At 46.0% G+C, this 14,292-nt stretch overlaps 1 protein-coding gene across 1 annotated transcript in view; it reads left to right on the top strand.

Annotated features, from left to right (window-relative positions):
- The window catches only part of ABHD2 (abhydrolase domain containing 2, acylglycerol lipase), a 110,211-nt gene that overhangs the window by 89,151 nt on the left and 6,768 nt on the right, over positions 1-14,292 (top strand). The window contains exons 6-9 of the mRNA XM_060005450.1: positions 5,820-5,912; positions 8,464-8,574; positions 11,108-11,177; positions 12,666-12,750. Coding sequence (XP_059861433.1) covers positions 5,820-5,912; positions 8,464-8,574; positions 11,108-11,177; positions 12,666-12,750 — 359 coding nt within the window. The remainder of the gene's footprint in view (positions 1-5,819; positions 5,913-8,463; positions 8,575-11,107; positions 11,178-12,665; positions 12,751-14,292) is intronic.

Genomic DNA, 14,292 nt, shown 5'->3' with positions numbered 1-14,292 from the left:
CCACCATCTTCCTCCCAGAGGCCACACTGTTCAAGGCTCGTCCTGGTTTTGCCCCACTGCAGTATGACTCTCTTGTAGGGCCAAGTTAGAAATAACCCACGTGTCCAGCAAGAGGGATAGTTGTAAGCTATGATGTACCCATTCAGTAGAAAACAAGGCTGCTTGTATTTTTTTTAATTAAGAAAATATATAAAATGGCAGACTGTGTATATTAAACGTAGGGGGGAAGGTAACTATGCAAAAATATGACTGTAGGGAGAGAGAAATGGAGAGTTGTCATTTAACTGGGTATAGCGTTTCAGATTTGCAAGATGAAAGAGTTCTGGAGATCTGTTATATAACAGTGTGAATATACTTAAGATTTCTGAACTATGCGCTTAAAAAGGGTTAGGATGGTAAAATTTATGTGTGTTTTACCACAATTAAAAAAAAATTTTAATGATTGCATATTGGCAAAGCCTGGAGGGGAACCCCCTCCCTTCGCAAATAAAAATATTGGTTATATTGGTGTGGAAGCATTCTGGGAAAATACTTAATATACTTTAAGGTTTCATTGGCATATTACTTTCAAGCTATTTTTTAATATTGCCTAGGACCGTATTTAAGAAATTCTTCACCAATCTTAATTTGTGGTGCCCCTTTTTGGAATGTGAGAGTCATGCTTGCCCATCCCAGACGTATAGAACCTGTCTCTCATTCTCATCCTCCATATTTTCTCAAAGACCACAGGAAAGCTATGTGGTGTTCTCACAGTCTCCCAGCACTCTGAGATGAAATTTATATGCGCTAGGAGATTTGAATTTCTTTGGGTGTTAGATGCATTCTTCTCCCAGTTCATTCTCTTCCAACTTTAATTCCTTTTAATGGATGCCTTGTCCACTCATTTTGCAAAGTATGAGTTGGAAAAGTTGAGCTTTCTCTGAGCAGTACCCCAGGAGCATAAAGCAGTTGTCTCAGCTCTTCCTTGCCTAATTGATTGTTCTGAACATAATTACAGACCCCTGTTTTGTTGGGACCCTTTTCTAAGTGATTTAAAAATCCATCTCCTGGGACTTCGAGGCCGTCCAGTGGTTAGGACTCCACGCGTCCATTGCAGAGGGCTCAGGTTCGATCCCTGCTCTCAGGGAACTAAGATCCCGCAAGCCGTGCATCACGGCCAAAAAAAAAAAAAGAAAAGAAAATATCCATCTCTTGCCACAGCACCTTTTAAAATTCTTTTAACCCTGCAAAGAGAAATCTCTCACCAGCAGATGGCTGGGAAACCAGTACAGGTAATCTCTTATTAATGTTACATTGATTAGAAATAACAGCATTTTAAAGAACTTTATTGGTTTTCATAATAGATAGGTAGATGGATGGATAAAGTTCTTTAAAAATCCATACATGTCATTCTGGAATAAGACTCCCAGTGAAACCTTACTAGTGTTTTGAGGTACTGTCTTTTCTCATTTGCCATCTCAATGACAGAATCATTTTTGAGGGCTTTGCAACTCTCAGGGGGCATCATCCCTTTTGGAGTCATCTCGTTCTTTCTGAAGTCTGTGAAACCTGCCTTCCTTCCAACAAGGGTTCACTTTGGATTATACAAAGGCTTTCCTCCCTGTAATTATGACCTAGCTGCATTCTCCCAGGTTCCACACATCTCTGCTGTGTCCTCAGCCAGTTTCTCCTGGTGGGCCAGTATCTAGCTCAGCCTGGGAGCAGTTCCTGCCATCCCTTCTCTCTTCTGGAGAACATAGCTATTTAGAGGCAAGTCAAGAACTTGGATATTCTGCTGTGTGGCCAAGTAAGGGATTCTTTCAGTGTCTAGAGAGCTGAAGTCCCCTGGTTTTGGTGCCCATTTTGCATCAAAAAATGAAAATTCATTTCTTCCATCTGACGTGGCAGATCTCACCCAAACATTCCCCACATGTTTTTCCACCTTGGTCTCTGTTTTCTTGTCATATAGCACTTTTCTGCTTCTCCTTGTCTACCTTATTTTAAATAGCTACACAGTGTCCATCGCAGGGTTCCTTCCAATCCTGCTCTCATCTCAGCAAGTCTCACTGATACCTCTCATATCTTATGACTCTGCCGAGTTGAGTTCACCTGTGCGTGCTCTTTCCATTGGCATACCGGTATCTGAGGCTATAAATGTCATCTCTCCCTCCCCGTTCTTTCCCGTTTGTTCTCATGACACCACTATGCTTATCACCCTGTCATACTTGAAGTCTGTCCGCCATGGTACCCTATGTTATAGTCTCATCTGAGTGTTCTTCCCCTACGACCACCACCATTCACTTTAAACCTTCTTGACTGAGTCATCTGGTTTCCAGGCAGACATTCTCTTCATCCTCATGAGATGCATGCCCAGGAGCCTGCCCATCCCTCAGGTCTCTTCAGCCGAGGCCAGAATTCAGACCCATTCTTAACACCACCGGTTGGCCGGCTCCCCACTCACAACATCCACCACTGTCTGCAGAAGTCCATCCACCATTAACAGAAGCAATGAAAGCAACACCAAGGCCCCCAGGGTGGCCTCTGTCAGGCCTGTGATAGAACTGTCTACCTACCTCAGCCACAGAGCAATCTGGGTGTGAAAACTGCTTCTCTAGTTCAACCTTCTGATTTGACAAATAAGGAAACTGAGGCTTGGAGAGGTGAAGTGGCTTCTGCAGAGTTTGGTGAACTACCCAGTGGGGTCAGATGGGCCCTAGTTCAAGTCTCTGCTCTAACTCTTGCCAGCCAGGTGGCCTGGACATCTTGTTAGACCTTCATCCCATCACCAGCCCCAAGCCCTGGGCTCGTTTGCCCCTCTAGCCTGGTTCTGCCTCCTGCTTCCTCTCACTGCAAAAACATGACAGATAAATTGGAGTTTGGCTTCAGTGGGAGCTGCATGAGTGAGGTTCTTGACGGGCCATGTATATAATGGTTCCAGACCACCTGCTGGTCTTTTGCCATCCCTGAAAATGGTTGTTGAGGCTCAGGGTTAACAGTTAAAACTGACTTTGATCTTTGGCTGTCCTCAGCAGGGTAAATAATTTTCAGTAGCTCATAATCCAAAAGATTTTCTATTTTCTATCTTTCTTTTCCTCCTCCTTCTTCTTCATTGTTACGGAACATTTTAGACACATACAAAATAAAAGCAATAGGATATTGAACCCCCGTGTACCCACCACCAGCTTCAACCATGCTTAGCTCTTGGCCACTCTTGTTTCTTCTGCACCTCATCCACGTACCACTCCCCCGTAAACTGGATTATTTTCAAGCAAATCCCAGACATTATGTCATATCACTTGTAAATATTTCGCTAAGTAGCACTAAAAAACTCTAAGGACTTTTTCTTAAACATAATCACAATACCATTATCACACCGAAAAATTAATAATTCCTAATATCATCCCGTTTCTAGTCAGTGTTCAGATTTCCTTGATTGTCTCATGGAAGTTTTTTTAACAGTCAGTTTGTTTGAATTGGGATCCCCATAATGTCCACACATTGCATTTATTGATTTGTCTCCTCAGTTGCTTTTAGTCTGTAGGATCCCCCTCTTTTATTTCTTTTCAGTTTGTTGGTGGTGGTGGTATTGAAGAAACCAGGTCATTTTTTAGATATATGAAATGAATGTTTTTATAATATGTTGGTCTTGATTATGTTTTCTTAAAACTAATATAAAATTAGGTTTCAATCCCTTAATTTTATATTCAGAGGTAGTGAAAGACATCCCTTAAATATACTGAGTGGTAAACCGAAGATATGAGGAATCAATGTTGGCCAGCGTTGACTGGGCAAAACATTGGTCCCAGCCCAGTCCCTTGAGCCCGGGGCCCCCGTGTATTCCCAGAGCCTTTCAGTGAGTGGCACCTCTGGGGTGATTCAATCAAGGAATCTGCAGCACTGGAGCATCTTCTCATAGCTTAAATTTATGGTCAGTGCCCTCTCCCTTCCCAACCTCCGCAGTTCCTCTAATATGAAGGAGATACTAACAAAAGCAGTTAGAAGGTCAGCAAAGGGAGAAAAGGATGAGGGCAAGAGAAAGCTGGGATTTTGAGACCATAGGCTTTCTGAAGAAGGGACAGCTTGGGTCCAAGGTCAGAGGAGGGAGACCTGCCCTGGCAGCAGGCTGTGGGTCACAGATTGGGTGACCCCCCTCCTCCCTCAGACCAAGAGGCAAGTGTCCACAGTCCTGCCTTAGCTGGGGCCCTGCCCATGGTGATCCGGCCCGTCCTTTCTGCTCCTACAGTGTTCAGGGAGCCCCCCACAAAAAACCCGTGCATTTATAGAATGACCTTTTGACCTTTGAAGGCAGTGTTAGTCTTCACTGTGAGCTTTAGTCCATGTTTTATGAGCACATCATAGGCCGTTAAATCCACAAACCCTTTCACTTTTAACTTCCCACCAGTTCTGATTTTTTAACCGCGATGTTATGGGAAATGTTTGTTATTCCAAAATTGAAGTGTGGCAGTTTTGGGGAAATTACTTTTGTAACTCCCTGGATTTTTAAAAAAAATACCTATGTACCACCCTCTCTCAAGAGTCCCCTCTCTGGCCATCTGGGAGATGAGGCCAATGGAATCTGTACGGGAATAGTGACACCCAGACTCATTCCCAGGATGGAATCAGGCCTCAAGACTCAGAAATCTGCAAAATGAAGGTTAGCGTGGCCTCCATGGCAGCTGTGTCTGGGTTCACACCCCCCCGAGGGAAGAAAGCATGAAGTGGGGAGGGCTGAGCGGCAGCCTGGGAATGACAACATCGGTGTTTGTTCACCTGACACGTGGGTGAGGAAATCTGGCCGCAGAGGCGAGTAGAGGAGGGATAAGGTGATGGTGGCGGAACACACGTGCTGGAGCCAGGCAGGCCTGGCTTAGACTCAGCCATACCTGACGGTTCCAGTGTGACCCAGGGCAGGTCGCTTGACGTCTCTGAGCCCGTGGTCTCCTGATCTGGAAGCAGGGGTGTTGCCTGCCTGGTGACCCCACACGTCGGTAGGCCTTGCCGTGCCAATCACACACTAGCTCTAGAGGAAAAAAGACTCAGGACCAGCCCCAGCAGCTGGGCCTAGAAGGGGTTGATGGCCTCGCTACTTCTTCCGTTCCTTGCCCCTTGAATATGCTAAGGCTAATCAAAAGAAAGCTCAAAGTATATGATTTTCCTTTGCCTCACAAATGGCAACAAGTGTTGGTTTTTTTTCCCGTCCCATTTTTTAAACTGTTATTGAATGATTGTTTAAATTCTATAGTGCTTTACCATTTTTAAAAGTTTCACACACGATTTCATACACTCCCATAATAACCCTTCCCCCCACGGCCCCTCCCCCCTTCCCTCTCCCCACTGATAGCCACTAGTTTATTCTGTGAGTCTACTTCTTTTGTGTTTTATCCACTAGTTTGTTGTATTGTTTAGATTCCACATATAAGTGTTTTCAGGTTTTTCCGTGCACTTATTTTCTCCACACACCCCCTCCCTTTACACACTCCTGTTATTAAGCCAGAAAAACATGCTTGCAGGGTAGGAAGCCGAGTAGCGAACATGTTCAAATGACAATTGAATAGGTCCTGTGACGAAGAGAAGACCAAGGTGATGAAAGGAGGGCGTCAGGAGTGTCAGCAACAAAGCCTGTGGCCCCAGAGAGCTTTCTGGCTGGGGCCTCATGTTCAGCAGCGTTCAGCTGTTCTGGTGTCTCTACAGGTAGTTTGAGGACCACGCATCCAAGCCCACGTTCCAGCGTAGGGAGCCGGCGCTCTCCAGCAGCAAGAGCTCTGCCTCCTGCCCTCGCCAGCCCCATCCTCTCCTCTCCAGGACACAGTCCCTCTCACTGTCACTTGTGGTTCTTCCAGGGCCCAGGAAACCTTCATGCAGTGGGATCAGTGCCGGCGCTTCTACAACTTCCTCATGGCCGACAACATGAAGAAAATTATCCTCTCGCACAGGTGTGTTGCCTTCCCTATCCCTTGGGAGACAGTTCCTTTCTGAGCTTATTTCACTAAAAGCCAAAATTCCTCTTTCTCCAGGAAAAAAAAAAAAAAAGGCAGAGGTGGTACACATTGTCTGCTGACTGTTCTGTGACTTGGTTAGAAACAAACTTGTCCCAAGCTACCAAATTCACCAAATCGCTTTCTGCTTCCATAATTTTCAAAAAGTCCAAGAAGAAAGAGAAACCGTTTCCACACCATTCTTTCCCAAATGCGAGCAATCCTGAGGGTGGCTTGTCACTGTTGGGGAGCTTTTCTCCTTAGGATGCTTTTGTGCTTGGGGATCCAGAATCGTTCTCTGCTGGCTCTTGGGGTTGTGACCAAGCAGCAGCATGACAGGAGTCTGGCTGCTGATGCCAAGCATGGTGTCCACACTGTCCATGCTCTGCCTGCCTGTCTCCTGCTCAGAATCCTTTGGTGGGTTAGCGCCTGACAAGTGCTTAGAGCAGCACCTGGTCTTCAGTAGCGCTCAAGAAGTATTAGTGATGATTTCATCGTTGTGATTATTGTTAGCGATGTTGGCTCTCCCTCCTCCCCCATGCCTCCCTCCCTCTCCAGCTGGACCAGGCCGCTCAGAGGCCCACGTGCCCTCTGGCCTCTCCCACACCACTTATGCCCTTGTTGAGGACCCCCTTCCCCTCATCTCTGCTTGTCCAAACCCAGCCCATCCTTTTAGGTCCGTCTCGGGTATCTGCCTCTGTGAAGCTAGCTCCTCCCCTGACAAGTCGTTTCTCTGCTGCCTCCGCAGTGTGAGTCCCGCATCATGAACTAAACTGGAAAGCACTGGAGGGCTCGGGCGTGTTTTGATTCCCCCAGAGCCTGGTACATATTGGGCACTCAAAAAGTACAATTTTAGGGGGGTTTTGATGCCATCCTAGGAAAAGCAACCTGACTGAATGATCAGTTTCTTATCCTATTTTTTTTCAGTGATTAAAATAAAATGTACTGCCCACCTGGCCAGCCAAGCACCCTAGATTGGGCTTCCTGTAGGTGGGGTTCACATGGCGCCTGGGCAAGGCTGGCGCTTGCAGGCCCCTCAGGCTGTCAGGCACATCCCCAGGCCCTGGTGTTGGGTGAGTGGAGGGCACAGGGAGACTTATGTCCCCCGGGCTGGCTGACTTTCTGCTCAGATCATGGTGTGTGAGCATCAGTTGTGTGCTGGGCCCTGATTCGGGTATGGCTCAGCTGAGGTTTGGATGGATCCAGGGATTTGCTGAGGTTCCAGCAGGGGTGAAACCAGGCCATCAGACACCAATTCCAAGTCCTCTGTCTGTCTTCCCATACTTCTGCAATGGAAAGTGAACTCCTTCCTCCCAGGGAACATTTGTTTTGCTACAGGGCCCAGTCTTGCCATTAATAAATTAGTCCAAAGGGTCCATCTTGTAATTCTTAACAAACTGGCAGAGTCCTCTGGATGTGCTCTCAGGGTATTTACATTTTTAAAATTTACCACAGAAAGCCAAACACCTAGAAATTTTAGGGATACTTTATTATAATTTTTTTTCTCTATCAGCATTGTCTTTTCTTTTTTAAAATTTTGTTCTAGTTTTATTGGGACACACTTTAAATTGTGAATTCTATCCTTTAAGTATATAATCTTCCTAATACTCTTTTGAAAAAAAAAATTTTTAAGAAATCTGTTCCTCTTCTTTGGAAGAGGTTGTGAATGGATACCAGAGCATTTAGTTTCCGTAATGAATTTTTCCCACTGTAGGGCCAAACCTCAAAGCAAACTCAGTCTTCCTTCAGCTGTGTGAGTGAGAGCCCTTGCTGGGAATGGACGTCTAAATGTGCACATTTTGATCTCTGCCTTTGTTGTCATCCTCTCCAGAAGGATCATTTTCTTACTGGAAATAATTACTCTTCTGAGTATACGTTAGCTTTTTAGCAAACATATTGGAGGGCTGTTGATTTGCCCAAATGCTGAATGGGTTAACCGTTATCTTCCTTGTTAAGTGACACAAAGGGCTCATAAAGAGAAAGGGGTTCTGCTAAAGGGGGCAGTGTCAACACCAGTGTAAAGATGGGGCCTCCACAACTTTAGACTAAGGCCCCCCACTGTTTGGCTGACAGCCCACCACAGGCCACAGAGCCCATCCTGAGACCTCTCTGCAGGGCCAGCTTTGTAATAGTCACCTAGGCTCAAACACAATCTTCAGTTTGTCTAGCTGCCCCTTAGACAGCGGCAAGGAAAATAAGGTCTTGCTGTTGATCCTTCTTCGGTTATTCAAAAGTCAACGGTGCAAGGGTGTCCTCTGGGACATTCTGAAGCCTGAAGGGATTTATTTCTAAGTTACACGCAGACGCTATGTCGGAGACCCTCTCCTGGCTTGCCTCTGGGCAAGAAAGTAGGCTCGGCTGTGGTTGTTTATCATGTGCTTTAAAAAAAAAATTTTTTCAGCTTTACTGAGGTATGATTGACAAAATTGTAAGGTATTTCATTGTACAGTGTGATGATTTGGTTTATCATCTGCTTTTCATTCTCTGTTTGCTTCTTGTCTCATTGTAGGCAAGCTCTTTTTGGAGACCATGTTAAGAAACCTCAGAGCCTGGAGGACACAGACTTGAGCCGCCTCTACACAGCCACATCCCTGATGCAGATCGACGACAATGTGATGAGGTGTGCCCATGCTCTGGGGCAGGGTGCTAGGCGGGAGGTAGCAGGCCGTTGCTGCCCAGCGCTAGGGGTTTCCTCTGCCCACTTTAGTGTTAAGGGTTTTGGTTGTTTTTTTTTTTTTAATGTCTACTGTTTAAAAACTGAAGATTTCACAGAGAAATCCAAATTTCTAATGTCTCTTAAAAAAATAGGAAGAGGACTTCCCTGGCAGTCCAGTGGTTAGGACTCAGCACTTCAAATGCAGGGGGTGCGGGTTAGATCCCTGGTCGGGAAACTAGAATCTCACATGCCACATGGCATGGCATGGCCAAAAAATGTAAAAAAAAAAAAAAAAATAGGAAGAGGCTCTGACCACTCGTTCTACATTCCTGCATGGCCAACTGAGCTTGAACTGGGGAGCTGGGGTATGCGTGCCCTAGTTGTCCACAGTCCTCAACACCGGTCAGGGATCAGATGTCACATAAACTGCATGTGGCATTGGAGTAAAAGGAGAAGGAAAATATTTCTTGTACCTGCCTATGTCTCTATCAAAAGTAGAAAAACCAAAAATAGACCGAGAGAGCTGTGTGTTACAAGAAAAATGGACAGAGCCTCTTCCTTTAGGGGCGTAAAGACTCTCCTCTGAGTGTAATATGCAAAGCCCGCCCACTTCACTCGGTTGCCCTTTCCCTGCCGCCCTTCCAGGCCTCTCCAGGCACCTGAGGTCACCACACTGACAGTGTCCTCTTTCCTGGCACCAGTAGTTTCTGACTGAGGTTAGCATTAGCTGGAAGAGGTAAAGTTAATCTCTGACCTCATCGTTCTCTTGAAAAAGTCATCCTTTTTATTTAGAGATCACTTGATACCTTCAGGTGTGGCCTAAAGCAAGCTAGTGTTCATCCAATAGATAGGCACATATTGACCTAAGAGTATGAGATCTGTATTTACCTTCCTTATGGGATTTTAGTAGCCTTCTTACACCAAGTAACTTTGAAATATGCCCATGAACAGTTACTCAAAGGAAATGGAAATTGGGAAATTGCTGGCACGTTCAGAAGGTGAGAATGAATTATACCCAGCCTCACTTACGATGGGGTGTGCAACTTTACTGTGGTGCAGACACTACACTAATGAGAAAAAGAAAACAAAGTTACTTAAATTTCATTCATCTTCTAAATTTTTTTAAGCCCAAAAGAGAGTGTTCTTCAACTCTTCCTAAAACTCTTCCTTTTTTTTTTTTTTTTTTTTTTTGCGTTATGCGGGCCTCTCACTGTTGTGGCCTCTCCCGTTGCGGAGCACAGGCTCCGGACGCGCAGGCTCAGCGGCCATGGCTCACGGGCCCAGCCGCTCCGCGGCATGTGGGATCCTCCCAGACCGGGGCACGAACCCGCGTTCCCTGCATCGGCAGGCGGACCCTCAACCACTGCGCCACCAGGGAAGCCCTCTTCCTTTTTTAATAGTGCTAGATAGTAGCAGTTTTCATGATCATAACCAGTTTGGGCAGCCTCCTCATCAACCCGCCACCAGTAATACTGGAGGACGAGAGTGCCTTCCTGGCCCGCTGAGACCTCAGAGGGGCTGATTTCACGGAGACAAATGTTCTAGAGATGATTTCTGCACTCGGCCTCCTCCCTGTCAAGTTTGGCCCAAATAGTACAACCTGAGGGTCCTTCGCCAGCAGAGATGTCTAAGGAGCCTGGGAGTGGAAGAGATCTATAGCTACAGGGGAGCCGAGATACCCTGAAGACCCCAGTCGGGACAAAAAACCCCTACTATTCACAAACCAGAGGCCTTAATCTGTGTCAGAATGAAATGAGGTTTCCAGAGATCCTCTGACCTGGGGTTGACCCTGTCTCCTGGTGTCAGAGCTCCAGGCTGAATCGTGCTGGCCTCTCAGAGCACAGGGCAGAGCAAAGCTGCAGGACCTGCCTGCTGAAGCACCGAAGGGTTTGTCAATGTCAGTGTGTCTCTGACTACTGCTCCATGGAGGACAGAGTCGGTGACTTTGAATCCCTGTCTCATTTCTATTATCCAGTACATATTTCATTCCAGTTCACAGTGGTCCAGATCACTCTGCCCGGAAGAATTCTGTTGAAAACAAAGTTCTAGTAAATGTCTTCGAATTGCAGTTTCTTAGTGTCTACAGTGACATCTGGTTTTATGCTGTCTCAAAAAGATGTAACATCTGCTAATAATTACTACAGATAACACTTACTGAGTAATTACTCTGGGCCAGTCACTGTGCTAATAAAATGTCACTTTAATGTCATAAATCTCAGTGCCGTTAAAGAAGCTCCTGTCGCTAGCTCCATTTTACAGAGAAGCTCAGAGAGGTTAAACCCTTTGCCTAAGGTCCATAGTCAGTAAGTGACAGAGCCAGGATTTGAAGCCGGATGCCAAAGCTGGGTGCTCTTAACCCCTAACTCTGGTGCCTGTGTATATTCTGCTGATGTGAGGAGCTAGTGTGGGAACTGGCACAGTAATAAAATCAATTCAGCATTCTAATCTTATTTCAAGTGTTGTTTTGTCTTTTTCCTTTGTGTGTGTGTGTGTCCAGGAAGTTTCATGGCTATAACTCCCTGAAGGAATATTACGAGGAAGAAAGCTGCGTGAGGTACCTGCACAGGGTGAGTGACCACGTCAACTCAGGAAACAGCATCTCAGAATTAGTATCACCCCACCCAGCTCCACCCGTGATGTAACAAGCATCCCTCCTAAGCTTCCCTGGTGGAAGCTCTCCCAGCATCTGGCTCCAACTGCTCTAGTTGTTGACTTGGGTTTATTATTGAACCAAACTCTGCTCCTCTGTGACCTCCATATAATATCCCAGAGCTGCCCCTTAGTGCGGTGAAAGCCCTTAAAATCGCTACCACACCCATTTTTTTCTTAGTCTTCCTTTGACTGTATAATCCTGCCTGGTTCCTATACCATGGTTCCTCCCAGGAAGTCCATGTAGATTTCTTATAATCCTAGACCCTGTTTTGGTCATCGTGTATTTTTTTGGTGTGGTGCCTAGGACTGAACTCAAAGTTCCTGCCATGATCTGGCAAGCACAGAGTGAAATAGATGCATTTCTGTATCAGAATGATAGAGGAGCATGTGTTTTGTCGAAGTAGACTGGTTTATATTAATGCAGGTGTGAGCAGCTACAATAAACTTTGTATTAAATTAAGCTTGTGGCCAATCATAACCCCCATGTTTTTTACCTGAACCACCACCAAATCAGTCTCTCCCCTTCTGTCTTTGAACAATAGCCCTTTCTACTCAAACACAGGACTTCCCATTTATCCCTATCAATGTCCGCCTGTTGTTTGGTCCACCACTCCCCCAGCTTAAGCATACCATTGTGAATGGCAGTTCTGCCTTCGTGTCATATCGGCCGCCCCTCCTACTTTAGCATCATCATCCAGGCTTTTCATGTCTTCATTTAAGCCATTACAGAAACGTGAAGCTGTCCAGAGCCAGTGTCAGGGGCCTCCGGGTGAGGCAACCAGTCATTACGTTCCTGGGCGTGGCTGTTCAGTAATGTCTGAGCACCCCCATCAGCACCACCTCTGCTAAAATGAAAAAGGACGCTTACTGGCTGTTTTGATAAATGGATGTTGAATGCAAAGCTGCCAAGAGCTTCCCGATATCCACCAGCCTGCACCTGTTCTCAACCTTCAGATTCTTCTAGAAAGCCTGCTTTTTCTGGAGTGGAGCACACTCCTTATTTCCTCCCCACCATATAAATTGAATGAATATGTACATAACTCTGTAAAGTCATTTTTCGGAAAGGTATGGCTAATATGAGACACTGTGCGGACGATCAGAAATATTTTGCCAGTGAGTATTGTAGAGTCTTTACCCGTGGTCCATCAGAGCACGTGGGTCACCTAGGACACCGAGCTTGGCTCCTGCACATGCCTGCCAGGGCTGTGATCACAGCAGCAGTTATCATTCCTGCCACCACCAGGAAATACGAGGTGTCCTGAGTCCACATGTTCAGGAAACGGAGCACTGACCCTCTTCCCTTTGCTTCAAAGACATATCCGGTAGTGTATTTGAGCCTTGGATCAACGGGGTCTAAAAAAAGAGAACTGAGCATTTAATTCTGCTTTATTTTCTTGTTTCAGATTTATGTACCTCTCATGTTGGTGAATGCAGCCGATGACCCCTTGGTGCATGAAAGTCTTCTAACCATTCCAAAATCTCTTTCAGGTCAGTGTTTCTTGCTGCTGCTCCCTCAACCGCTCAGCAAATTGCCACAGTATGTCACCTTCATCGTGCTGTCATATCCTGGCGATCAGGGTATCTCTTGGCAGTGTTCTTATTTATTCTAGCCTGATAGTTCTGGGGCTGTGATGGAGCCTGGGTAGAGCCTTTTCATGTTCTCTCCTGGTGCAAGAGACAGGATCATCATTTATATCCATAGCCAAGAGGTTCGGGGAGTCCCCTGGTGTTCTGTGAAATTATGGCCTCAGGGATGTGGGTCCATTAAGTCTGAGAGTTTGACTTAAAGAGATATTTAGACTTAAAATTTGACCTGAAAAGCAAAACAAAAAAGCCAGTTTTGCTACCTCTTGTGACAGACAGCCTCCCCATCTGCTTTGAGGATAAAAATATAAGCAACTGAAAAAGCAAAGAAGGTTGTTCAGGAGAATGTTATCTTGCCCCAGGCTTGCACGACCTCACAGCATGCTAGGTAGGAGCTACGGGAGAAACTAGAAAGAGGGTAACGGAAGGAAACACTTGGGTCACAATCTAAAGTTACTTTGCATTGTACCTAATCTCCCTTCCCAGTCCTCTGTAATTACATTTCCTCTTGTAAATACCATATGTTAACCAGGGGGAAAAGGGGTACTTCTGATTCTCTCATGACCCCAAGTTAAAGAGTAGATAACATAGCAAGCAGATAAAGGACCCACGCCCAGACAGAGCTCCGTTCTCCGCTCAGAGTGAATACGTGTATCGCAGGTGCATTATGTGATAAAAAGCTATGTGTCAACCGTCTATCAAACCACAGGCTCCCTACACAAAAGCAGCCACGTGGGCTGCAGTGAGAGGAAGCAGCCATGCTGGTTTCCTTCTGCATATCTAAAGTAACATCCATAGCAGTAATGCTGTCACACAGAAACTTACAAAATAGCAGCCGAAAGGGAAGAATAAAGGGGGTCAGACAAGAAAAGAGCCCTTGCAGAGCTAGAAATGTGAGTGCCAGGAAGCGCCTCAGAGGCCTGGAGCAGCCAGCAAGGGACCCGTTGTCACTTATCCCCCTGGGAAGAGAGATGCTCCCTGTGGTACCTGACTGTACCTGGCTGCCCATTTTGCACATATCTTCGGTAATGGCTTTACCAGCCCATGCAGGACTAACTTAAACGTGGACTCATAAAGTCAAGCTCCAGGTTAATAATTCTCAAATGGCCGTTTAGCACGTGCCATTGAGAGCTTGGCCGTCTTTTAACGCAGCTTTATGTTTTAGCCTTGAAAAATAAAGTTCTGTAATGAAAAATCATTGACTCCATTGAATTCATCTGGTTCTCTAGTAAGTAAGAGTGTTAAGTGTTATGAGTCCCTCCTCAAAGGCTGGTCCCCACCAGTAGCATCAGCATCGCCCAGGAGCTTGTCAGAAACACAGAATCTGGGGACTTCCCTGGTGGCGAAGTGGTTAAGACTCCACGCTCGCCAATGCAGGGGGCCCAGGTTCCATCCCTGGTCGGGGAACTAGATCCTGCACACTGCAACTGAGAGCCTGCATGCCAC

The sequence above is a fragment of the Delphinus delphis genome, chromosome 2 (assembly GCF_949987515.2).
Source record: "Delphinus delphis chromosome 2, mDelDel1.2, whole genome shotgun sequence".
Taxonomy (NCBI): Eukaryota; Metazoa; Chordata; class Mammalia; order Artiodactyla; family Delphinidae; genus Delphinus; species Delphinus delphis.
This window is presented reverse-complemented; position numbering and strand designations above follow the sequence as displayed.